Source organism: Perna viridis, chromosome 1 (assembly GCF_037379345.1).
Source record: "Perna viridis isolate PV_CMFRI_1.1 ecotype Kerala chromosome 1, ASM3737934v1, whole genome shotgun sequence".
NCBI classification, from domain to species: Eukaryota; Metazoa; Mollusca; class Bivalvia; order Mytilida; family Mytilidae; genus Perna; species Perna viridis.
In genome coordinates this window covers 27,142,345-27,168,321 of record NC_142445.1, presented here as the reverse complement: position 1 = coordinate 27,168,321, position 25,977 = coordinate 27,142,345, and the positions used below count along the sequence as shown (strand labels likewise).

At 32.2% G+C, this 25,977-nt stretch overlaps 1 protein-coding gene across 3 annotated transcripts; it reads right to left on the bottom strand.

Moving 5' to 3' along the window:
- Window positions 1–1,064: 1,064 nt before the first annotated feature.
- LOC148628026 (cyclic nucleotide-binding domain-containing protein 2-like) lies at window positions 1,065–25,977 on the bottom strand. 3 transcript variants are annotated; one of them, XM_088583520.1, is made up of 18 exons: window positions 25,850–25,977; window positions 22,082–22,245; window positions 17,689–17,771; window positions 16,539–16,665; window positions 15,048–15,122; window positions 14,083–14,171; window positions 13,040–13,113; window positions 12,109–12,182; window positions 11,131–11,214; window positions 10,533–10,597; window positions 9,685–9,762; window positions 8,592–8,652; window positions 7,732–8,103; window positions 6,821–6,914; window positions 4,945–5,012; window positions 2,112–2,186; window positions 1,616–1,756; window positions 1,065–1,390 (listed from the first exon to the last, which is right to left on the bottom strand). In XM_088583520.1, exons 1-18 carry the CDS (start codon window positions 25,902–25,904, stop codon window positions 1,229–1,231), a joined length of 1,941 nt encoding a protein of 646 aa, XP_088439646.1. In that variant the 5' UTR covers window positions 25,905–25,977; the 3' UTR covers window positions 1,065–1,228. The 3 variants fall into 3 exon arrangements, with proteins under 3 accessions (XP_088439646.1, XP_088439654.1, XP_088439636.1); XM_088583528.1 differs by lacking the exon at window positions 25,850–25,977 and adding an exon at window positions 24,765–24,862; XM_088583510.1 differs by lacking the exon at window positions 25,850–25,977 and having other exon boundaries at window positions 22,082–22,606.

Genomic DNA, 25,977 nt, shown 5'->3' with positions numbered 1-25,977 from the left:
AAAAAAAGTCAAATATAATACAAAACACGTGACGTGACTAAGTGTTGTATAAACCTTATATTTATTAAAGTGCATGAAATTTAGAGATATTTCTCTGTAGGGAAAATGCGAATAACCTAATTTCTTCAATTTGAGATTTGGTTGATTATATTGAAACAACTCGTTTTACCATTCTGTTGGGACGACTTTAATTTTGATTTCATAAGGTAATTAAGGGTAGAGTTAAACTAATGAAAAAGTAATCAAGGGAACCAAGGTTATAGCGGTAATCAAAAGAATGAAATCCAGGGACAAAGACCAGACATACACAACAAAGAACATAGACTAACTAAAATCGTACAAACAAAGTAACAAAAGCAAAGGAGCAATTCGGACTCCACTTAAAACTGGAAGCATGGACCAGATGCACCGGTAGGGTAAGTGTCCTCTGCTTTTCTAGAAACACCCGCCGAATTGCTCATAAAAAGTCAAGTCCGGGGTAGACAAAAGAGGACAGGAAAACTATGACACGTTGAACAAATCAGTCTTCAAGTCGCATGATGACGGCCATAAAACTTTTGTAGTGATGCTGTTCATATACATGTATGATTCAGTGGTATTAATTAAGCTCGTAGCGTTTTATTCTTTTGTTTTCATTTTTGAAAATAACTGATTTGAGCACTATGTTTTTTTTGGTTTATTTTCGTCATAAAACCGATTGTGTCGTTTATAACAGTATTTGTATCGGATTGTTATGCTGCTGATGAGAGGTTAATCCGTGAAATACGTGAACAGCATATATCGAAATTTGCAATACTATACGATTTGCATTGTTGTCTTTTATATCTATGTTCCTATGGTTGTATTGAAGATAAAGTCCGACATTCACATTGTTCGAAGATGTTTTTGCTTGATGCAATGTATCAGATTGATACTGGAAATTATTTTTTCAATAATAAGAGTCATATAGCACTTAACTCGAACATATATATTTGGATTCATCCTTTCACCTTTCTCTTTAATACACAACTGTTTAATAAGTAAAATAATTGTTGGATTTTTTTCGTTCGATAATACAATCGATATTATATTAAACGAATGTCTTTATTATGTTAATTCCATCATGGTATAGCACAGTCGTAATCATTTTTAAGACTATATAGCGCTGATTCCTAGTAAGTGAATAAAATGAAAATCGATTACAGCGTCTCCATCGCACCCTTATTACATTTTGTCCATTACAAAACAATCATTTGAGTCTTATGCTTGGTGCCTTGTAACTATATCTGCCTGAATTTCCACTTTCATGCTGTTTCACCATATTTTCTATCAAAATATGCTTGTAAGATTCCCAATTAAGTTGTGTCACTAATCTGTCTTGTAAATAGTTATCTGTAGGGTAAGGTGGCACCTGTAACAAATAGAACATCATGGTGACCACATGGTTGATAAGTAAACTTAGTTAATGCTTATACTAATTTTGTCAAACTTTTGTGTATTCATTCATTTTCCTAAAATATAAGAATTAACGTTTGGGAGTGGATCCATAATATATAAAAGGGGTCGGATCCAGCAAATTATAAAATTGGGTCCCGCATACTATCAAATTTAGGAAATTCTGTTTAAACATCCTTACCAATTTAAGAAGTTCTGTTTTAACACGGTATGTCAAATTGTCCTCAAATACTTTACGATTGATTTTCACACACTCTGCACCATTGCTGATAACAATAAAGCTTGGCTGTGGTTGATCTTTGTACAAGGTGTATTGCAATCCCTAAAAATGAAATTGTCACTTTAATGTAATACTGAATTGAGTTATCTCGCTTGCCTTACAATGTCGAGTATATGCGTAATGTTGAATCATATTTAAAATATGCGAATCTTAATTTTTTTGTGATAGTTTAGAGTATATTGAAGAAGTTCACATTAAGTTATGTTACCGATAAACAGTTAAATATGGGTAAATGTTTTGTATTGAAAAGGGGGGATGATGCAATTATTCTTGGCAATCTATTTTCAAACTTGATCGACAATTTTATCATTGCAAAAATACATTTGTTTAATGATGTTCAATAAAACCGGTACTATTTTCTACACACTCTGAATGGATATGCACATGTAATACTTACGAACACTTGACCCTTCGTTAACGTTTGAACCTCAACAAATTGTGGATTTAAATCAGCTTCTGTTAACTCCTTGTCCTTCAATGATTTACAAAAATATGTACACAAATTAATAGTGAATAATTGAAAATAACACACAAAAAAAAACATATAAAAAATAAGATGTTACATCGTGAAAACATCATTTCTACTCCTGACAGTTTCTTATGGTAAGTGAACGACACCCAGTAAGGAAAAAAGGAAATTATGTATTTCAATAGAATAAATAGTGTGAATAGTGAATAGTTCTAGAAGTAAATCAATTGACCCTTTTATGTTAAGTTGATGAGAATGCTCAATATACACTTCCGCAAGGTAGGGCTTGGGTAGAACAAAACAATTTCCTCGCAGTAGTATAGATATCTCGAGCATGCCCCACGTATGCTCATCGACAATCCTACAGTTAGCAGAAATTCAATTTCCGAAACAGACGTTGGTAGTTACTAAAGTGTTTGTTTGACGTGGGAGATACAAGAACCTCTGTTTCGGAGATTGGCACAAAAAGGTTCTATTATAAAAGCTTACACTGATTACACAACAAATTAATTTGAGATAAATACTGTAATCTGATTGGTTAACATAATTTTGTTATATCTCAATGGATAAAAAATATTGACACGCCCCTATTCAGTTAAATTCAGAGCTACTTTTCTCATGTTTAAAGATAAAAATGTGTTTTAAAATTAATTTATAGCATTGGCCAAGATAAAAATTTTGTCTATTGAAAAATAACATAAATTTTTCATGTACATATTTTGTTTATTGCAATTCGCACAATAAATAATATGCACATGGAAAATTTATGTTATTTTTCAATAGACAAAAATTTTATTATTGCCAATTCTTAATTGTTATACGAAGCCAGGAATAATGTCTGTCCAATTTCGTATAATATCTAAAGTGTATGAAACTGACAACGTTTCGACTGAGAAACAATCAAGTCACCATTTTCCTTTAACGACATTAGGTAGAAAATCCTTTACTGATTTGTTTACAGTTACTTGTTTGGCATCGAATTTTTTTTTGAAATGCACCGATTTATAAAAAAGTAAAAATGAACTACCGCTGGATGCAGAAATATCATCTTTGGTGATCGTGAAAGTAATTACAAAATATAAGAAGGAAACAAAAGCAACTATGAAATTATGTTTCATCTACTTTCAAAGCAATGAAACCTTTTTCTCGTTTGCTTTTTAATTTCGTCGTTGTTTAAGCATCAGAATAATATACGTTTTAAAGTATGTTACCAATTTCAAAGTTTCATAGTTGGTACTGTTTTGTCGATTTTGACTGGTGGCAATTTGATGCCGCACATTTGTGTCAAAATACAGAAAATGGTGAACCGTAATGGAAGCGGGAGGTTAAGTGCGCGATAAACCTGGTTTAAATCACCTGTCATTTTAAAATTACTCTACCAAGTCAGGACCATTGCAATGGTTGACTTTTCATTCAGAATTGTCAACTTTCCTTTCATCTGTGGCAACATCCCTTCGGATCCTGCGTATGGAGTGTTCATATCACAACTCATACGTTATGCCAAAGCTTGCCGAAACTACGCAGACTTTTTAACTCTAACAAATAAGCTTCTGGAACAGGGTTATGTTGTTACAAGATTGAAGTCATCACTGCAAAAGTTTTATGGTCGCCATCATGAACTCGTGGATCGTTATGGTGTATCCATCAGCACCATGAAAACTGATTTATTCAACGGGTCATAGTTTTCCTCTCCTCGTTTGTCTACCGCGGACTCGACTTTTTATAAGCAACTCGGCGGGTGTTTCTAGAAAAGCAGAGGACGCTTACCCTACCGGTGCACCTGGTTCATGTTCCCAGTTTTTAGTGGAGTCCGAGTTGCTCATTTGCTTTTGTTACTTTGTATGTATGATTTTAGTTACTTTATGTTCTTTGTTGTGTATGTCTGTTTTCCATGTCTGGTCTTTGTCCCTGGATTACATTCTTTTGATTACCGCTATAACCTTGGTTCACTTGATTACTCTTTCCAACTTTCCGTCTTTTTACCCTGATAATGCCACTTATTCTATTGACTTTCCTTTTAGACTATTCCTTTTGTCTATTGCCTAGATTGACTTTTTATGAGCAACTCGGCGGGTATTTCTAGAAAAGCAGAGGACGCTTACCCTACCAGTGCTCCTGGTCTATGCTCCCAGTTTTTTTAATGGAGTCCGAGTTGCTTATTTACTTTTGTTACTTTGTATGTATGATTTTATTTACTTCATGTTCTTTGTTGTGTATGTCTGTTGTCCATGTCTGGTCTTTGTCCCTGGATTACATTCTTTTGATTACCACTATAACCTTGGTTCCTTTAATTATTCTTTTATCAGTTCATTATTTTTGTTATTTCCCTTTATTTAATTCATTTTTGCTGATTCCAGTTCATACTACAACATTTTAAGAAACGTTTTGCTGGGACATTTTTCAACTTAAGTATCAGTCTTTCTAAAGATCAGATAGGAGGTGATTCATGCATGTTAAGAACCCACTAAATTTATTTTATTTGTTACTCAGAATCAGTTACAGATCACATATTAATCAGTCTTGATTTTTCATTTGGGTGTTGCGCTTAGATAAAAGTACACGGAATTTGCACTTTGAGTTATCGTCCTTTATTTGGCTTGATATGGTTGATTTTAGTGGGAGATAAATGTATGATTTTCTAAAAAGTTTGGTGATTTTTCTTGACCATGAATCAATTTACCATTGGTTGTGTCTGAATTTTATGTGGACTGTTACTTAAACGAAAGCACACATTCTTGAATACTCATTATGAATGAAATACCTTGAACTTTGTAGCCGCATCCCAATCGTCAAATATAGTTCTGCGTCCTTCATCTTTTTTCGGAGCAGCTGTAGGTGAAATATATACGAAACAAAAACAAGATGGTCAAAATAGCTAAAATTATTGCCAAATTACTTTAAATTCTTGTTACTTAAAAACGTATCATATACGTATCACCTCATCATTAAAAGTTTTATCTGACAAATCTTAAAATACTCATATCAGATGCCAACCTACAATCAAAATAAGTATATATCATTTTTTAATTAGCCTAATCACTCCTACAATATTTATATATGATTGGCGTCAAACGTTATTAGAACACTATAGCAAATTTTCTAAGGAAAACCCAGGAATTTAAAGAATGGGATTGTCATATAAATATATATATATTATAACACCTGGAACTAACCGTCTAAGACTTACAGGTGCGCAAATTAAGGTAATTTTAAAATTACAAGATTTTAATGGATCTAAAATAATTCTCATTGGCATTTTTCTGTTGTGTCAATCAAAGAAAGCATATCTAAGATCACTGCTGGTTTTTTTTCTTGAGGATTGCATTTTCGTAAACGTGATACAAATATAATTATAAGATTATATTGAAGATGAATGCAAATTTCTGTAACAATCCTGCTCAGGATTTTCATATTTGAAAACTCTCGTACTTGCAGAACTCAAACATATACTCTTTAAAAAACAGACGTCTTCGATTTGACTTTTTCTGAAATTCTCAGACGAAAATTTGTTCAAAGGTTGTACTTAAGTAGCAGTCTTTGTAAGAATCATGCAAATTCTGCAAAATGTGATACACCTCAAAAAAGGCTACATATTTTTATTTTGTAAGTAAGTTGCTTTATAGATATATATATATGATGAAATATATAATTATTCATTCCAATCTGTCTGCTCTTTTAATTCACATTGAAAATACAACAGTTTCTATTGCATTTTACTGTCATTTACAGAGTTATCTCGCTTAGGTATGAATTCCACAGTACATTCTATATAATTTTTATCTTCTAAGAGCACGGGTTATATGAAAAACCACATGTCAATTTCTGTTTATCATAACAATTTAAACAAAATATCAAAAATAAAAACATGTAGGCTTTCCAACCGTGAATTACATTTGCATGATTCTTAGATGGAGTACTACTTAATATATCAAATCAATCAAATGATTTTTCAGACTTTTAAAAAAATCTGGTCACCATTAACTTGATAATATATAAGTAGAGCCCATTTCATTTCATATTATTTGGGAAAATGTCTCCCTATCATGTTTTTAATTCATTAAAAAAAGTGTCTATGCAACAGTATATTTCATGAAAATAAGTCAATAGTATAAAGTTTCTTTCTATACTACAGCATATTTCATGAAAATAAGGAGAAGTAAAAATAACCTAATGCTACTTTTGTGTCTTAATTTTAATGCTAAATTCTCGATTACATGTAAGTTATCATATTTTTTTTTCTAAAAAAAAAGACCCTCCCCATGATAGCAAACTGAAAGTAGCATGTACATAACTATACAGTTTTGTGGTGTTAAAATTTAACACACACAAACACACACACATTTTTTTTCTTTACATTTTTTTGTAATCTACCAATACGAACGATAAACTGTTTGGGATCGAAATTATCTTTAAAAGTACAGTTTAGTTGTTTCAGGAGCACAAAAGAAGACGGGTTATCTCAACTTGACCTTTAAACAAATGTAAACAAACTTCTATACAACGGTTTCGTAGACGACAAAGCGTTATTAATGTATTTATAAAGTCTTAGAAAAGCAATGATAAGTTTAAAATGTCTAACTGCATTAAAGCACAATTATTAAGGATTCAAACATAAAGTTCGAAACATCTATCTCTACCTGATTGTCGATTTTCCTGGTTTTCGTGTGAAGACAGTGATGACGAGACTTGTGTTCGTGGGGATTGTATAGATGACGGACAGAAACTCGAAATCTAAAAAAAAAACATTAAGGTTATATATTGTATAATGTTTATTTCATAATTAGCTTTAGCGTTTAGTGTCTTCTATCATAACCCCGCCATTGTAGTGCCATGATGGTCACAATAGTCATCGCATATTGTAGAAAGAATTAAGGCGTAAAAAAGTATATTACCAATATAGGTCTGTTAGGTATCTTTTTTTCTATATAATTCAATATGACCATTTTTTACTGTTAGAAAAGATACCGTCCTTTTTATTTTATCTTAGATACACATTTTTCCTATTACTTGATCAATAAGACCGCTTTAAACTTTAAACCACGCCCCTTTTGAACTGGGTTACTTTTACCAATGAATTAATCCTGTCTGAAAAAAGGCGTTTATATTGGAATTTATTAATATGACTTTGTCATAGTTTTTGCCATAATATTAAATCATAATGATGCAACTAATATCTGAAAATATTATCTTGTATAAAGAACTGGGTTCGATTTACCCATTACATACACTGCGAAGTGGTTTATACTGTGTAAGTCGAACCAAAGTTCTTTATACAAGATGATATATTCAGATATTAGTTATATTCCTTAAGTAGATTGTTGATATCAGTTGCTAACATATAATGTGTAAATATTAATTACATGATGTACCTTTGCCAAACATTAGGGAATTTTTACGGTCTTCTTTTAGTGACAAACTGTTGAAATCGTTTATTAACAGAATTATTGTTTATCGATACACAAAGTAAAAGCTTGGACTTCTATTAACACATTAGGAACAAATGATTTCGTTGAAAATAAAAAAGTCCAAATCATTAGGGTATTTTTACCTGTTTTCTATTAGTTCGCTCATAACCGCTGGACCATGACATAGACATTCGACGCCATGACCTATTCGATGACACATCAGTGACGTCAGTAAAAGCAGTCCTAGGACGACAAGCACGTTGCAACTTCAGCATCAGAGGTAAAGTAAGAGATGATTCTTCTCTGTTTAAACTTATGATGCTTTCATCGTCACCATATCTTGTCAAAGGTGGAGGTGTTTCGATATTATTGTAAAGTATAAATCTCTGGTATTCCTCCTCGGCAGATTGGAAAGCTTTATAGCCATCACAATTAGCAAGTTTCTTGTATAGACCATTCCGTTTGCTTGTATTTGCTTTTGTCTTTACCAATTTCTTCATAACACGTATTGAACCCTTATGAAAAACAAGACTCATAGAATTAATAAACCTTAAAACGATATATCAGTGGTATACTCAAAGGCGTATGGCAAAATGGCGATATATCAGTGGTATACTCAAAGGCGTATGGCAAAATGGCGATATATCAGTGATATACTAAAATATGTATGGCAAAATGGCGATATATCCGAGACAGATTCAAGAAACAAAATACATATAGCTTATCAAAGTACAGTATGTAAATTGGAATCAAATGAACAACTTTAAATTATTCTGAATATTGATGACCTCTCTGTTTTTAAATTCATTCAACAAGCTAGTTATGTTCTATAATATGCAGCTTTTGAAATCAGAGTTCCTTGAAATCAATTACAATGTATAATAATGTGAATGTAAAGAATTTTGGTTATAATTTTAAAGCTCCCTAACTTTCTACTTTCGCATTGAATAATTTCCAGTGATGATTGCAATGACGGTTTTCTTTAATTGCACTAAAAACTTACTGATTTAACAATATAAATCCACTCTGACAAATTACTATCCCTGGTTAGAATTGACTTTCTTCTGTAAAAAAAATGATAGCAAAATCTATAAGTACCACAATTACGGACGAATCATTGATATTTACTAAACAAGCAGCCTAATGTAAGTTTGCAGTATATTCCCATATTGACTTTGTGCAAAACACTTCAAAATAAGAAGTAAACAATAAAACAAAGGGAATTTGAAACAAAAAACAAACAAACAAACAAACAAACACACAAAAAAAAAAGATATACTGTAAATTACAAATATTATGGTACGGAGGGTTTTATCCATGTAGTATTGTTAGCTATTGCCACAATATAGCGACTACCCGGTATGACATTTCTTGTAAAAGCCTCATAAAATAACTCTCCAAAGCTAAATCTAATATCAATATACTTTTTGATTCGATACAAATATACCCACAAATCTATAACCTTATATCAATTTTTGTCTATATGGTGTTAAAATATATATTACATTTCTTATAATTTAATTTGTAATGAATGACACTCCAAATATTTTAAATAATTGATTCGTATTCAAAACGTCATTTTGTGTGGGGATTATTTGAATCGTGGAGTGCGGATCAGTCAATGTTACTGACTTCATAGTACCAAGCCAGATTATACAACATAATCTGATTTACTCAAAGAGAACCAACCAATCAGTAACAAGTAACCATTTCCTAATTTTCTACGTCTCGCTCCGCTTGATTATTAGCTAGCTAAAGTCTGGATGTCAGTCATAAAATATTTCTAAATTGGATATTTCTTTAAATTCCTTTTTTTTTAAATTGTCTGATATATCTAAGTTTGAACTGAGGGAGGTTTTGAGGGAAAATCTTGGTTTATAAGTTTAACAGAACCATACTTTTATAGTGCACTGCTATGAATTAACGAATACTGCTCTGTGAGTTAAGAGCAAAGATAACAGATCTTACTCTTTTGTGGACTTAAAATCAGTCAATAAGTAAAAGAAGTGGTTATTAAGCCTGCGGAAGAAATTGGTCCAGATACGGAAATGTTAGTAATCGAAAGAAAATAAACGAAACAATAAAGTTTAACTTACTGGTAATAGCTTGTCATAATTGCTTTTCTGTTCCCTGTAAGAACTTTCAGTGGCCAACCTTTGAGGTATATTACATTCCTGTTAAACAGAAAACTTTTATTTGATAAAATTAATGCCTTCCGTTTAAACAGGGAGAGTAACTTTAAATCAGATGAGTAGATATGGGTTCATATGGGGCATAGTGTCTTAGAATTAAATATCATTATGATAATAATCATTTTATAAGTAAAAAAAACTATTGACAACATTGCTTTCTCTGATGGATACGAAGGTTAAAATAGCAGTAAAATCTCAACATTTGCTCTGAATTATTAAAAAGCATGAATACTAAAATCAAACTTAAATCAACCAAAGGACATTCAACGATAACCGTGTAAATGTGCTTGTTTGACGCATGTGTTACATGCTCCCAGTTTTTATTGAAGTCTAAGTTGCTCATTTGCTTTTGTTACCATGTATGTATTATTTTCGTTACTTTATGTTCTTTGTTGTGTCTGTTTTCCATGTCTGGTCTTTGTTCCTGGATAACATTCTTTTGATTACCGCTATAACCTTGGTTCCCTTGATTACTCTTTTGATTACTGCTGTAACCTTGGTTCTTTTCATTACTCTTTGATTACCGCTATAACATTGGTTCCCTTGTTTACTCTTGCAGAAGCCGTAGCACTTGCAGTTTATTCAGTAGAATGTGCAGTTCTTTTTTTCTTCTTTCCTTTAAAGATTGATACTTGATTTTTGAAGTTTTACATAACGTTTGTCGTATTGTAAGCCAATGTTGTATTTAACCAAATCATCTTAAAAGATTTAAAAGATTAAGTAATATATATCGCTTTAAGCTTTAGCCTTACGTAAGGAAGCCATCGTTTTCAGGATCCCTGGAAATGTCGCCTCCCATAAATATTCGTTTGAAATCCTAGAATTATAAACTTTAATGATTAAGTCTTGAAACAATATACTCATCATACTGTTGATATCTTATATCTAGTAAGATTATAACGATTTTCAAGGTGAAAGTATGTAATGCAACGTGAAGAATTGGTAAATACCAACCAGACAAAGCGACTTAGGCAATTAAAGGTACACACAGTCAGACAATCAACTCGAAGTACAATACTTGTCATAATGTCTTAGAAACAGTTTAAGTAAGAACTTTACAATCAATTTCATTATTTCATTCATTTCAAACGTACTATAAGATAAATTTCTGAGAAGGATTGACTCAACAACATCGACGATGAAAAACGATATTTTAATGTTCTCGAACTAATACTCTCTATATCAAAGGAAAATGTATAAATTTAGAAGAAAAAGATAAAATAAATAAACCACCCTTTCCGTTTAGTATTCTGATACCCTTGATGATGCAACTTCCTGTCAATCATTGACCCAAATGGAAACATGCGCAACAGTGTAATTAAAACTACTTATTGAAAGAGCCAAACCTACCACGTCAGAGACACGTAAAAGTTCCGTATATTCCTCGGTTATGATTGAAGACTGTCGAGGAGTTCCGTTGTAGATGCCTAATTCCTGTAATTGAATTGCTGAATCGATTAAGTAAATACTTAATGACAATAACAATTTATTGACAATGATGAAGTTGTACGTGATTCATAACTCAAGTTCAAAGTAAAGACATTTGCTCATATTGACATTCCTTCATACTCATCAGAATGTTTGAGATGGAACAAATATGTGTTACTTCAATTGAACCAAACCTTTATTTAAATTTTAAAAATAAGTCAGTGCAGTTTGTAGATTGTATAAAGGGCAAAATACAATTCAGTAACTAGTAAGTTGTTGCTTAGTAAATTGAAATATTTTGGAAACGTAGAGTAAATACATGTGAATAAACATATAATAGGACTCTTACATATACCTGTCCTAAAAGTGAAACAGTACAACTAAAGAGTTGACCCCGTTTGTTCATAGGTAAACAGAATATTCACAGTACAGAGAAAAATGTTCAAACCGAATCCATAATTGACAAGAAACCTGTCTAAACCAGACATCCTTTGAAGTCCCCTTTATTTCAGTTCTAATGCATTTATGACCTGTGTAATCCGATCGAACACCTGTCTAACTGAACACATGTTTCAATGCAAACAAGGTTCGGTTTAGTCATGTTTCACTGTATTCATGTAGATAAAATGCGTGTTTATGTCGATGCTCTAATTTGCGAAGAACCGATTTACGAGCGTCTTTTCTTTAACTTATTGAAGTCAGTTAATTTGTCTGTATGTCGATCTGACATTTCCGTGCAATTGATTATCCTTTGAGGATTGAAATATATTTTTTCGTTTTTCTGGCTACTATTGAACCTTTTCTCATATGAAAATGTTCTGCAGTACATACATTTACGTAAAGTTTATAAATGAGACTTACTCGTTAAGGGGAATTAAAGAAACTGACTTACATACTTACTCCAAAGTAGTACCCTCTATAAAGTGATCCTAAACGTTTTGCCATGTTCCCAGCATCCATTTTGGCAAACATTACTTAAAAAAGAATTTTATAATATATGAAATAGATAATTAAACCATATTTGCAGAAAAAGACAATAAAAACTGTTGGAGTGCTGTATATTACTGAACTGTGTGAGTGCATTGACTTCTCATGTTGAAATAGTAAAAATAGGATTGTTCGAGGGTGATGTCATTTGGAAATGACTAATAAAAACAAAACCAGGATTCATTTATACAATATGATAAATATGAAAAGAAATATTATGACTCGTACATCGTTTTTTTTTACTCTAAAACGTTCCATTTTACTTGGCACAGTATCATTTCTAAATAGCCATACTTTCTTTATTTCGAATTATTGCTTTTAGATGAATTTATCAGCAACAGATCTGCTCTAATCAGGGGTGAGGTACTACAATGTACTAAAACACTATCAAATCATTTTTTTCTAGGAAATAAAAGCAGATTTTCAAACAATTCTAAAATATACAACTTAAAGTAATATTTAATGAGTTAGCTAAGTAGGAAATGGAATCTGACCACACGCTTTTTTTAACTGTCAGAAGATACAAAATTTAGTCTAAGGTTCAGGAGACAGATTTATCGAAAGTTAGAGATGATCTGAACTGGAATAATCCATGGCTGAATACAGTAAATTAGTCTGGTGTTACATAAAAACGTTAACACAGCTTCATGGTATCTATTCTGATTAAACAGATTATCCATGAAAATATATAACCATTCACATAAAGAAGTACATGTAACTCTGTTATTGATTTCTATCCTTAAAGAATTGCTATGATTAATTTTGCAATAAAAATTAATAAACAAATCAATGGTACTAGTTAAGAAGCAAACTCTTTAGAAAGACATATTTCTATTTGAGTTACCTTGACCATATATGAGTATGTAGTAATTCTCAGATGGTCGCCCCTCCTTCACAACTATTCGCTTTGGTTCATAACTGAAATGAAAAAAAAAGCATATGTGACAAAATGCTACCGTCGGCCCTAATGTCAATGGTGGTCATTAATGTGTCTTCGTGTCGTTATTTGACGTTTTAGTTTATTTTGAAGGAGTGTCACCGTTCTGTTACCATGGATTGTATTACTTTTGTTTTCTGGGCCTTTCAGAGCTTACTTGTGTGTTTTTACACTTATTGAACACCTTTTGATGATCCCTGTAAGTATTTATTTTATAGAGGTTTTACGATTTTTACGATTGTTGCGGTTCACCGAATCTGTCCCTTTTTTATTCCTTTGTTCAAATATGATGAAGTCATTGAGATTGGCAAGTATTGAAGCAAAGCAAATGAATACATTTTTGGACAACCAACAGTATGTTGGATTTTCAAGGGTTCCATGTTTTGTGTATGTTTAAACGTTCGATTTTAGTTTTAAAAGTTTTTTTTATTTAAACAATGGCTGTAATTCAAAACAAAGTGTCGACAAAAAAATATACATATTACATCAAAGGGAACAAGAGAATGTGATTATAATAATTCTGCAAAATATCTGCATAATATCAAATAGAATTCCTATTATCCAGTTTAACTGACGACCAGTACGTCATTTGTGATGAGGTACTTTTAAATTCACCAAACTTGATAAGGCCTCCTCACACAACAATCAAGAGGAACTCACCACGATCTCACAGTTTTATAGGTCATTATGAGGTTGTGTTATGCGCGTCATGATTTTTTTTTCACGGTGATGTCGCGCCAGGTCAACTACTGCATTTTTACAGTACATTCAATCACAACAGTTCCACTATATGTTTAACAGTGTCATGCATGTACTTCTCTCAATTCGTTCTTCATTAATAATACCAAGATAAAACAAATCTCTATCAAATTAATTGCTTATGCGGTAGGCGTTTTAAAATACATGTATGTATAAACAACAAAGAAATTAAATTCTATTTATAATCCAACCTTTCAAAGAAACCATATTTGGCTAATTGCTGTTGAATATGTAGAGGATAATCAGCGATGGTCTTCACATTGCGCAGAGCAATGGTGGCCTACAAAGAAAAAAAACTGACAGAAAATTCAATTGATTTTAATCATGATTGATTGTTTTAGGGCGTGCGGTTGATGAATGGTTACGGATTTCTAAAATGATGCTCTTTTTGTAATCTTGAAATTTTATGCAAATGTGTTGATTTATCGTCTAATCAACTATCAACTTTGGTTATTAAAAATCCATTTTGCGGTCATTGACAAAACAAGTCTATCATATGTTCATTGTTATGTTTTGCAAACATATTCATAATTTCTATCACTATCAATTTACAAATTTTACCGGTGGGTATAACTGACCGCTTGAATACAAAATAATTAGTGCGATAAGACGCCGTGTTTTTGCACCGCCAACGTCATGGGAACGTCATGAAATCAACAGCGTTGTTCGTAATTTTCAAAATTTATATTACTGATAAGCAATGACTTTTGTCAGATATTAAAGTAATTAATCATCGATACATATTTGTAAACTATTTTGATACATTATTCATATTGATATTGTGAAATTGTAAAATTGTGAAATACCATGTACTTTTGTTCGAAATAAAGTATGCACTTAAAATTTGAGTAGCGTCTCATTATTTAGAACACTTCTAGGTGACCAGACATCAAAGACGATGACAAATAAGTTGATTGATAATTTATTTTTCCATTTCTCTAGATTTCCCCTTAATTCAATCGTGGTATCCATATCACATAGTACGTCAAAATAAAGAGGGTAAATTATCTGTAAAATGAAACTTGTCTGACGCGAACTTCTGTAGAACTAGATATTCGTCTGTCAAGGCTGGTATTTAGTAGAGCTCTTGGACAACTACTAAAGGTATTCGGGTTAATAAGGGTTCAGTTGAGGCTTTACTGTATATAAAACTTACGTATTGAATCTCCTTCTCTGTTCTGTCACGCGATTGCTTCGAAAGTATCCGTTTTCCTTCATGCGACATTCTCATCTAAAGTAATAAGTTAATGGTAAGCATTGAAAAATATCGGCCCAGTTCGCTGGGTAATATTCCCCCTATTAAATGCATATTAGTATGCTAAAAATTATCTCTCTACATTTGATGTCCAGCCATATAAATTTCATGAAATTCCGTTAAACTGTTTAGGAGGAGTTGAGCATACAAGCTTTAAAGCATGAAGAACCTCAATGAAGTTTGAATATATCCAATCTTAAGCACGTTACAATAACTATCTTGAGATTCATGCATATCTTTATACATGCAGTTTCTTGAGATACATTGTACCACTGAATGTTGGAGCAGGCAAACACAAAGATAGACGAACGCACGGACGGGCAAAGTGGTTCTTTTTACCCCATACTTTGGTAGATTGAAAGGTTTAGAAATAAAGCAAAGAACAAGACTTGCATAAACAAATAACAAAGTTCGTCTGACTAAAGGGATTCGTTATAGATACAAAGATAAATATGTCAATGTGACGTGTCTAGGAAAACAATATCTTAAGGAGGTAGACCCAGAGTAAGGGACATAACTTTTGAAATCAGTGATATATTTGTATCATAGTCAATTTCACCAAAGCCTTTCAAGCTTTCGTTTGAATCAGAATGAAATCAGTCCAAGTTAATCTGATGCTTACATGTGATTAATGTAAAATGGTGAAAACGAACGTTCCAATGATGTCTCTAGAATTAATTGCTTACAATAGTTCCTTTAACAACCTGGGATAACATGGATGCCTAAGCTGTATTTTTATTCAACTTCCAATCGATTTGTTATTTTTAAACTTTCAATCAATTCTTCTCATATTATTTCTAACGACGGAAGCAAATTGCTGCGCATTAAAACATCATCACAAAAGGAGCTCTAAGCACTCAATTTATTAACAACTAAGTGCGCTCAAATTGTATTTAATGGGTATAACAAGCACTTCATTATTATTTTAACACAGTGATTTACTTTCGAAGAACCACTTAAAGAATATTTAAGTCCAAAAATTTATGTTGCAGGAAAGAGTTATAGTAACGTAATATTTGCTCTCAATTTTTGATAAATTATACAAGAAAACTTTAATATAAAGCAATTAATTTTTTTTTGAAATATTGTCATGTACAATATTACGTGATGACAAATTAGAATACTAGGTAATTTGTGTTACAACTGGAAACACCGGGTGTGACATTTTATGAGCAACTCGCTGGTGTATCTAGAAAGCAGAGGATGTTTTCAGGTGTTTTGGTTTTCTGCATGTATGTGTTTGTTTCATTATATTCGTTATGCGTGTCCATTTTCTTCGTTTACTTGTTATCCCTGGATTATGTTACAACATCTGTAATCATTCACCATACCAGTTACATTTTTTTTTACATTTACACTATACATGTAAGAAAACATATTCAGTCAGTATACCTGTGTGTTTGCTTTGTAGTATGAGGTATCTATTCTATTAATTAGGGGAACCTGCCCACTGTCATTCAAAGATAGGATTTCACTCAATCTGTTCATCTCAGCTCGGAAGGCCACATTTGAATCTTCACTGGAATTTAAATCAAAGTTAATTAGACGTAAATAACTTGCAAACCTAAGAAAAGTGAGATAGTTTGTCTAATCTAAAAGTAAAAAACAAAAAGATTGAGTGTTGATCAATTAATCTGTTTTGTGTATATGTGTGTGTGTGTGCGTTTTTGTTTTTGTGTTGTTTTTGTTTTGTTTTTGTTTTATAAAAATGAATTTATGGTACAACATCCTCATAATTCAGCAAAATGTTTGCGTTGTATAACTATACTTAAACTTTTCATCCCCAATACAGCGTATATATAATCTGAGTGATTCATCATGTACTCTATGCCAACTCCAAACTTTGCCCTCAATCCATACTCTACTTGTTCCTTATACGAATTGGCCTCGTTTCAACTTTCACCTCGACCGATAGTACTTTAATTGTTCCATATACGAATTGACTTCGTTTATTTAAGTTGATAAATATCTTCAATTATTTGACAACTATAATTGTAATACTGAGTTGGAATTGACGATTATGGAATCATTCTTATGTTACTGTCAATCAAATAGGAAAAGCGAGACAAATCTACAATCCGAAAATCACGATTTCTGTGTACGTAACTTTTATACACCATTATAAGATTCAGGTATACATGTATGGCTGGGCCTGATTAGGAAATTTATAAAAGGGGGGTTTGTGGACGACAATTTCCTCATTTATGCGTAAATTTGGTACAAAATTAACAAAATTGTCTGACAAATATTGGGTCCCTTCTCGGATCCTCCACTGATATATGATATTAAAACGATACATCTGTTTTACAAGTACGTGTATTTTAGAGAAAATATTTGACTGTCTAAACTATAATAAATGTAAACGAAATGGCTGAAAACTTCGACATTTTCGTGCACAATTCACCTTAATCCATAAAGTTATTGTCCGTTCACCGCATCAGTCTGTGCAATCATGTGGTAAACTTTTGTATATCTCAGTCTTTTCATTGATTTTACCCGATTCATTTCTGGAGTTGTAGATGCATATAGATTTTCAACTTACTTGTCCATTCTCACTCTCTGAGATAGATGTATCATGTATCCAATCGACTTTGCGATGACCCGAAATTTCCTAAGTAGCCTTTTCTGAAAAAAAGAAAATCACATTTTTTAACGCTTAATGAATGAAATATTAGAAAAAAAATTTTGATAAAAATCCAGAAATGTTCAAAGGGCAACGACCGAGCTGCAAATTATTATATTTAAAAACAAACACTCCAGAACGGTAACGTATAGACGACTTTTACATTCTTCATATACACCGAATCTAGTAGAAATAAAATATAAGAACACTAAGCCCTCTAGCTTAAAGTTTATATACCAAACACCCAAAAGACACTTACTAAACTACAATATAAAATGTACATGTAGCACAAAAGCTGAAGTTGAACCCAACATAAGAGGACCAGATAAAGACACAAAGTGATACACTAGAATCAAAAGGCAAAAAGGGATGGGGGTGCTTAGTCCGAAAAAAGTTATGAAACCTCAAGTAGATATTTTGATCAATGAAACCTATTTATAACAAAAATGCTTCGTAGTTGGTCGACGTTTTTTATTTGGATTTCGTTAAGATGCTCAAAACTTCACATAACTACAAACTCTTAGGTTACAGGACTATCATATCTCGACAGCAAACATGTATTAGTTCAACAGGCTATTAGTGAAAGCACGAAGAATAATAACAACACTTGAAAATCGTTTAATATTTTCTATACGAAATCCGTATGTTTATTTGTCACCATACACGTTCTAAGTTTTCCAACTGTCACCCTGTACTACCTTCCCTTTATTATCGCTCCTATACTCTTGAAGATTCCACTTACCATTGACGTAACTTAATAACTTAATCTAAAGTTTAAATCTTCCAAAAGAAACCTGCGAAAGATGTTTACTTAGTGAACAAATTTTCCCAAATCGGACATAATTAATTAAATCAGCCAAACATTTTGAAATTAAAATAAGTTAACTCCAACCACTATTTTTGTAGGTAAAGCAAAGTGTATAATCCTCTCGCTGTTTTCTTTTATTATTAACACGATTGAACAAACTTCTCTACTTATCAAAATATTGATATATCAACAAGAGTATTCAGGAGATTTTCTAACTTCGCTCTAAGTATATTTAAGTAGCTGTCTTTGTAAGAATCATGCAAAATCTGAAAAATGTGATACACCCCAAAAAGGCTACATATTTTTATTTTTGTTATTAAGTTGTTTTATGGGTCTATACTATGAAATGTGTAATTATTCATTCAAATCTGCCTGCTCGTAGGAGATAATCAACATTGAAAATCCAGTAGATTCTATTGAATTTGAGTGCCATTTACAGTTATCTCCTTTAATTATAAAATCTACACTGCATTCTATATAATGTTTATCTCCTAAGAACACAGGTTATATGAAAAACAGAATGTTATTTTCTTTTTACTCTGCAATTCAAACAAAATATAAAAAATAAAAATATGTCGGCTTTTTACCCATGAATCACATTTTGCATGATCCTTAGCTGGAGTGATACTTAATACAAACAGTCAACGAAATACAACAAAGATCGAAGGGACTTGATATCTGATTAATTGATTGATTGATTTTAGGTTAATGTCCATTTTGGGTATGTATGTATTTAAAAAAAGAGAACGAGCTGACCATTAAAACGAACACCAACACCCGGGTTTGTGCTAGCTGACAATACAAATACCCCAGAGCAAGTCATGTCACCAATCTTGACAATTATGTCACCAAAGCGTAGAAATCAGCTATCTCATGTATGCTTTGCGGAGTTAAACAATCACTTCTAATTCGAATTCCGTTCGGGGAAGGAAGACACTAAATCCGCACTCAAGGGGAAGGATTCAACACCAAGGCAATGTTTGTATACACATGTAATGATGAGGTGCAAGCGTACGACACGCTAGGTTTCTGTAGATATATGCACAGCTTAGTTTTGGTGCCACACTGACCACTTTTTCAGTTACATTTGAATTACCAGGAAAAAATACAATGAAAAACTCGTTCCTCTGGGGCTATCCGGGACGAATCCAAAAATTTATTAAAAGAGGGGGATCCATGCTAATTTTTTATCAATATTGCTCGAATAATATGAATAGAATTTGTTTTACATATAAAGGAGAAATCCAGCTTATGGAACCCACTGGACCCGCCAACGGTTATAGTCTGTTTTCAAAGGTCTGTTCTGACAGGCTATTGCTTGAGATAAGTAGTTAACAATTAGCCTAGATTTAAATTTAATCCGCGTAACTGTGATTTTTACATTTGGCAACGACAAAACACAGAATTCAATAAATATTTTCATTTGGATTTATCATTTTGTTAACTGTAAAAGCACTTGCTTGTAATGTGTTGACCGTTGACAAGTTAATTACTTAAATCCCTTCAAAAAATTAAAATGGTCGTGTACCGGTCTTGTGGATGATCGGTAATGTTTGTTTATTCAAACCACATTTTCAGCTGGTGTAAAATAAACTTTAAAAAGCAGCAACCTATATACGTGCGTGATTTGTAAAAAATCTAGAACACATTTACCTAACCAAAATAATATTTCTTCAAATTATTAAAAATTATTATTTTTTAGACCATGCTTATTTACACATTAGTGACAGATAAAAGAGATTTATTTTTTGATACAAAAGATGTTCAGAGGGCCCAGGGTTCAACATCCGACAGAAGCATTACAAAGGGACTTTACAACTGTAGTATCTTTGCGAACCAGGGACCAGTTACTCGGTCAGTATAAAGAATATACTAATTTATGCTTATATACCTTTATTGGCTACCAGTCCAATTTCCAACTTTGCCTAGTTCGTTTTATCAAAGTAAATAGTCTCAATACGGATTTCCATTATACGACTGGTCAGAACAGTACCAGCACCGATATTAGACGGGTATTTGTTATATCGGCATACTTCACCGATATTAGACGGGTATTTGTTATATCGGCATACTTCACCGATATTAGACGGGTATTTGTTATATCGGCATACTTTTACTTGTTGTATTGTATTGTAATTGTTCATTCTATTTAAGCTGATATCCTATTGTTAGTCAAATTGAATATTCGTAGTAATAACTAGATAGTACTCACCTAAGCGCCTACACGTGGCATATATAAGACACATTATAAAAAGGATAATGCGATGTGCTTGTTTCAGAAAAAAATCACCGGGTTTACGGATATGACGAAACGCAACAAATACATCAGCGAATGCGAATTACCTTATCACAAAATATTAAGTGTCAGTCCCTGTAAGAATCAGGCAGTAGGTGATACATGGTTTGAAAAAAAAAAACATCATTTTGATAGTGTAATTTGACTATTTGCATCAGAATCAAGGGAAACAGACAAGATTTTCCATATCATTTGAGTTACAACTTCATTGAAATGCACTGAAAATGAACCTCATTTTTACTAAAATTCTATTGAACAGTTTCTGCGCAAAGCCAGTGATGGAGACATCAAATAATGGTCTTTTCAAATAGAGAAAGTATCCTTGAGTGATATTACATTGTCAGGTCGGAGGGTTTTTGACATGCATGTTTCTGATTTTTTCCGATTTTTTCCGATTCTTACAAACACTTACACTTAAATACTTTCAGAGATGACCAAAAGGTCTTTAACAAATGTAAACGCATCTTTATGTTTGCTCTGAAGGGCCCCGACACAAAAGTAATAAAAAAACCACGGTAATAGAACGATGACAATTTTTCAAAATTAAGACACAATAATGTTTTGATTTTGCTTAAGGATGTAGACATCTCATAAAATCAATGATATGTTTGCATCATACACAATTTCACCTAAGCCTCAAAAGCTTTCATTTGAAGCAGAATAAAATGAATCCAAGTTAATTAGATGCTTACATAAGATTGATGTAAAATGTTGAATACAAACGTTCCAGTGATTTTTAAGAGTTGTTTCCCTTACCCTAGGTCTTCCTCCTTAACAAAACTTGATATGTTTGAAAATGTTAGTACTAAAATGGAGGAAAAGTGAGACAATTAAGTCAACCTTAATTAACCAATCAAATGAATCAATTTTATCCACATTCCCTTTGAGTATTACACTGATAAAAACTTAGATACACTTTAATTTGAATATGCTTTGAATTTTTCTGCTTGTATTCATTGTAGAAATTCATTCAATTTTAACAGAAATGTCTAGCAATTTTGGATCCACAAATTCAAAAAAAAAAAAAAAAAAAAAACTTCTAACAAATCGCCACATCAAGGGACTTCAGTTATTTTTATTCATGATGTGAAATAAACCAAAGAGTAAAATAAAAACTCTTCAAATACCCCCATCTTTGAGTTGACTCACAACCCTGGCTTGGGAGAATGTAAATTACTAAACCAATAATCTGTATAGGAAAGTCTTACCTTCCTTTCGTCCGCAGCTCGGTGAATTGCATTTACCAAACGTTGATCTTTGACAACGAAGTCCCCACCACTCCTCCGTTTCCCTTGGAGCATATTGACTGCCTGGATAGTCCCTCTTCTCTTCAAAACATCGGCCATGGAGTGACCGGATGGAACCGAAGGATCTGAAATACGCCGGTTAGAAAGTAACATTGTTGCCTGAACCGCAGCTCGAAACCGTTTAAATCCAACGACACCTTCATTTTCCAGAACAACTTGTTTAGAATTTCGTACGATATCCGTAGCATCCCCGGCACTTTTTCTATTACAATTAAAAGTTTTTGATATTAAAGAGGTGCGCCAGTGTGAATCCCTTACACTTGTGCTCGACAGTCTTCTAAATTTCGAAGCTGCCACAGCAACCGTAAAATTATCCGGCATTCCAGTAGTCATTTTACGACTGATTTAAACTTTTCAGCTCATTTTGTTTAATTTTAAATGTTTGGTTTCAACTGTCTATGTCAATCTAAGTAACTAGCACTTGAGTTTAAATTGTAACAAAAATTTAAAGAAATGTGTTGTTTAATTAAGGAAAGTTGGGGTTCAATAAGTGTCTGTCAGCGCTGAAGGATGTTCATATAGGTCTTAAATGTCAATATTATAACAGAACTGATAGGGTTTCAAGATAAGAAATAATTGACTATAATTTTGTATTAATAAATAGGTAAGAATTGATTTAAAAGTCAAAAATTTAAACTCCCCCACCCTTAGGGGCCTCTGAATAAATTGTTAAATCGGAAAAATACACATTTTGATAATCACGGATTCGTATTACATTGATTATAGTAAAGTATTGTTCAATATTTTACCTTCAAAATTGAAAAGAAATGTTATATTTTAACCTAAAATAAAAATAACCCGAAGTTTCATAGCCGCCCCATGATTCACTGTGTAAGTGCTAAAAATCCAAATCCTTTGATTATTTATCCGTAAGAAAGGGTAAAATGGGAATTCAATCACCACTCATAGTTACTTCTTCTTTATATAATGCACTAGGAATGGTCATGAAAGAACAAACTTTCACTTCATTTAGTTTTGAATTATCACACAATAGGGTAAAGCAGGCAGAAAATATATATATCACACATATATTGCATACATAATAGATTCTCTTATTATTGATATTAACTTTATGGGAACGGTATTGAAATTTCTCAAAATATTATTCGTTTTGAGTGAACGCACCAAGGAAATGAAAATAGAATGATAAGTATATTGCAATTTCGTTTTAAGTGACTGTATAATAATAATTATGGTAGCTGCGTCCAAACTGTGAAAATATTTTTTTTTCATTTTCTGGTCATTTTTTACATTAATGCTAATGAACTGCTGGTATCTTTGTCCTCACTATGTGGTTACAACGTATTTGGTTTCAGTTGTTTTCATCGTAATCGTTTTTAAATCGATATTGACATCGTGCATTATTGCAATATTTTCAGAAAATCAAAGGGCGAATACTGCCTTTCTGTTCTAAGAGTGTCGCGGCCGGTACGTCAAAGTTTTTACAAATATAACGAGCCCGGTTTAAACTGACCGTTAATAAACAAAAAAAACCTGCCTCATCCAGAAGACTCGGAAGTCTATAAAACCACATTTAAATGCACTTTGAGTTAAGTGCTAAATATGTAGCATCTGTAAGCATCAGGCAAATTTAAACAAACAAAAATCATGCTCCGAATGAAAATACGCGAATTTGACAATGTGGGTGCATTGTGTATGATCTATTATAGACGACTTCGTTAACTCTTAAAAGTATCAGAGTATGGAGAAATTAAAGCTTGTCAAATAGTCAAAGTTAAAATATATTGAAAGTGGAAAGTTAGTTTTCTTCCGTCTCTTGTTTATAAAGAACACAGCACAAACCTCACAACACTTTCAGTACGAATGGGTCACGGTGTAGAAAGTTTTTATCCGGCATACTTATTTCGGTTCCGTGTCTTCCAAAGGTATTTTTCCTACGCATGTGTTATCTGTATTTGTTTTTAAAGAATTTCTATGCGTTTGCCTGTTATATTTATTCATATTTTCTGGAACAGTTTCAATTAAATTTAAAACGGGAAAATGTAAGACCTACATGTGTTAGTACCTTTTTTTGGACAATCACAGTTTACATTGTAACGTTTTTTGATAAGATAAGTGATAGAAAGGCACTGGATTACGCTAACGGGTTGTTTTAAAAGGTAGCTTCGAAATATGTTCATATTGATTTAAAAACCAGAGCAATAAAAAAAATAAATCGGCGAAGAGTCTTTATAAATACAGTATAGTAAACTTTTCCATAAATTTTGTGATTCAAAATCTTTCCCTTGGTGTACTTACTAAAATCTTATTCATGTTCTCCGCAACATTTTTTTTTTGATAATTCAGCTCAACAAGAGTATTTGAAACAGTGCCAACAGTTTACATGCAGTGTGCCTCTTTTTGCAACATATTTCTGAAGAGTTCTTTTAAAAATAGTTATTTTGTCCCAAGAGAGTATAAAAATCTCTGAAACAAATTTCAGCAGTAGATTGCTACAAAGCAAACATAACCGGTTAGGTATATAATCATACACATACTGCTGCATATACCATATAGCTCTTCTTCTAGCTCACGATAGACCATGTAGATGAAATGAAAAAAAAACTTACATATATGACCTTACCTTTTCAGGTGTACCGACGAACAGAATCTGACAAGTGGGAGACACAACTTTAGTTTTAATACAGCAAAATGGAAAGAGCTTAATTTACCACAAAATTATGAGCAAGCACATCTGTTTACACCAATAAATAGAGGCTTAATCTAGCGAAACATGGTCTAAGCTTGGCTAATGTGTTTACTATTGTCAGTACAAATATACATAGGAGTAGGTGTATAAAGTCTTGTCGGGGAGTCGAGTATTTTGGAGGAATTTAATCGACAAATGTAAACATTGTCACCAAATGTATGATTAGTCTTTGTATTTAATTAGTTTTAATTTATCAATAAGTCCATCTCTTATTTGTATGCTTATTGAATTAACATTTTGTCAGTGAAAATTGATAATAAAACTTTATTTTACCTAAAACGTGTACCTTTCAAGAAGAACATATCAATGATATCTTTATCCATCAAAATTATTTATCAAAAACCTCTTTTGAATGCTTTTTATGATATGAATCTTATGATTGATGTATTTGAATGATCGGTAATAAAAAATAACTTAATTTGAGTACTGCATTATTTTTAAAAAGTGAAAGGAACTCCGCTTGTCAATCAACTATGAGTAGTCTCAATGTGATGTATAAAAAGACCGAGTTGAAAGGAACTTAATTGATCCAATGATTGGTACCCTTTTAATATCAATGACGTTCTTTTTTCCAATGTAGTAATGTTACTTTAAAGTTAGACAGCTTCTACTTAATATCATGTTGAAATTAATGTCAATCGGAGGTACAGTCAAGGAAAATCTATGCCGCTAGGAACATCAAAATTACCTCAGACGAAGAACTAATCCAACCACCCAAAAGAACATTAATGTATACACGGAAAGACAAACGAGAAACCCCTACAAATACTGAGTAAAATACAGACTTGCATTTCAAGGAAGACAATTTATCTTGTCAAATAATCGTTTAAGATAATAAAATGTCAGATTTAGACTTTTACACTTCGTCTAGATAAAATAATTAGAACAAAATCAGAATGCGAGCGTCAATTATGTTACAAATATAAAATAATCATAAAATTCAAGCGAAAATGTCTTACTGTTATAATGAACAATATAGATACTAGTTTTATAGTTGTCCAAATATGAATCCATAAGACAAATCTACTTTTGATCTTTCGATTAAATATGGCTTTCGTTTAGTGATTTTGAAATCTGCTTATAAAAC

Coding starts and splice junctions, on each gene's coding strand:
- LOC148628026 (XM_088583510.1), bottom strand. CDS start 22,513: ATGACTACTGGAATGCCGGATAATTTTACGGTTGCTGTGGCAGCTTCG. Junction 8,104..8,591: donor GGATTTATATTGTTAAATCA/GTAAGTTTTTAG, acceptor GTTTTTCATAAG/GGTTCAATACGTGTTATGAA. Junction 6,915..7,731: donor AGCGAACTAATAGAAAACAG/GTAAAAATACCC, acceptor TTTTTTTTTTAG/ATTTCGAGTTTCTGTCCGTC.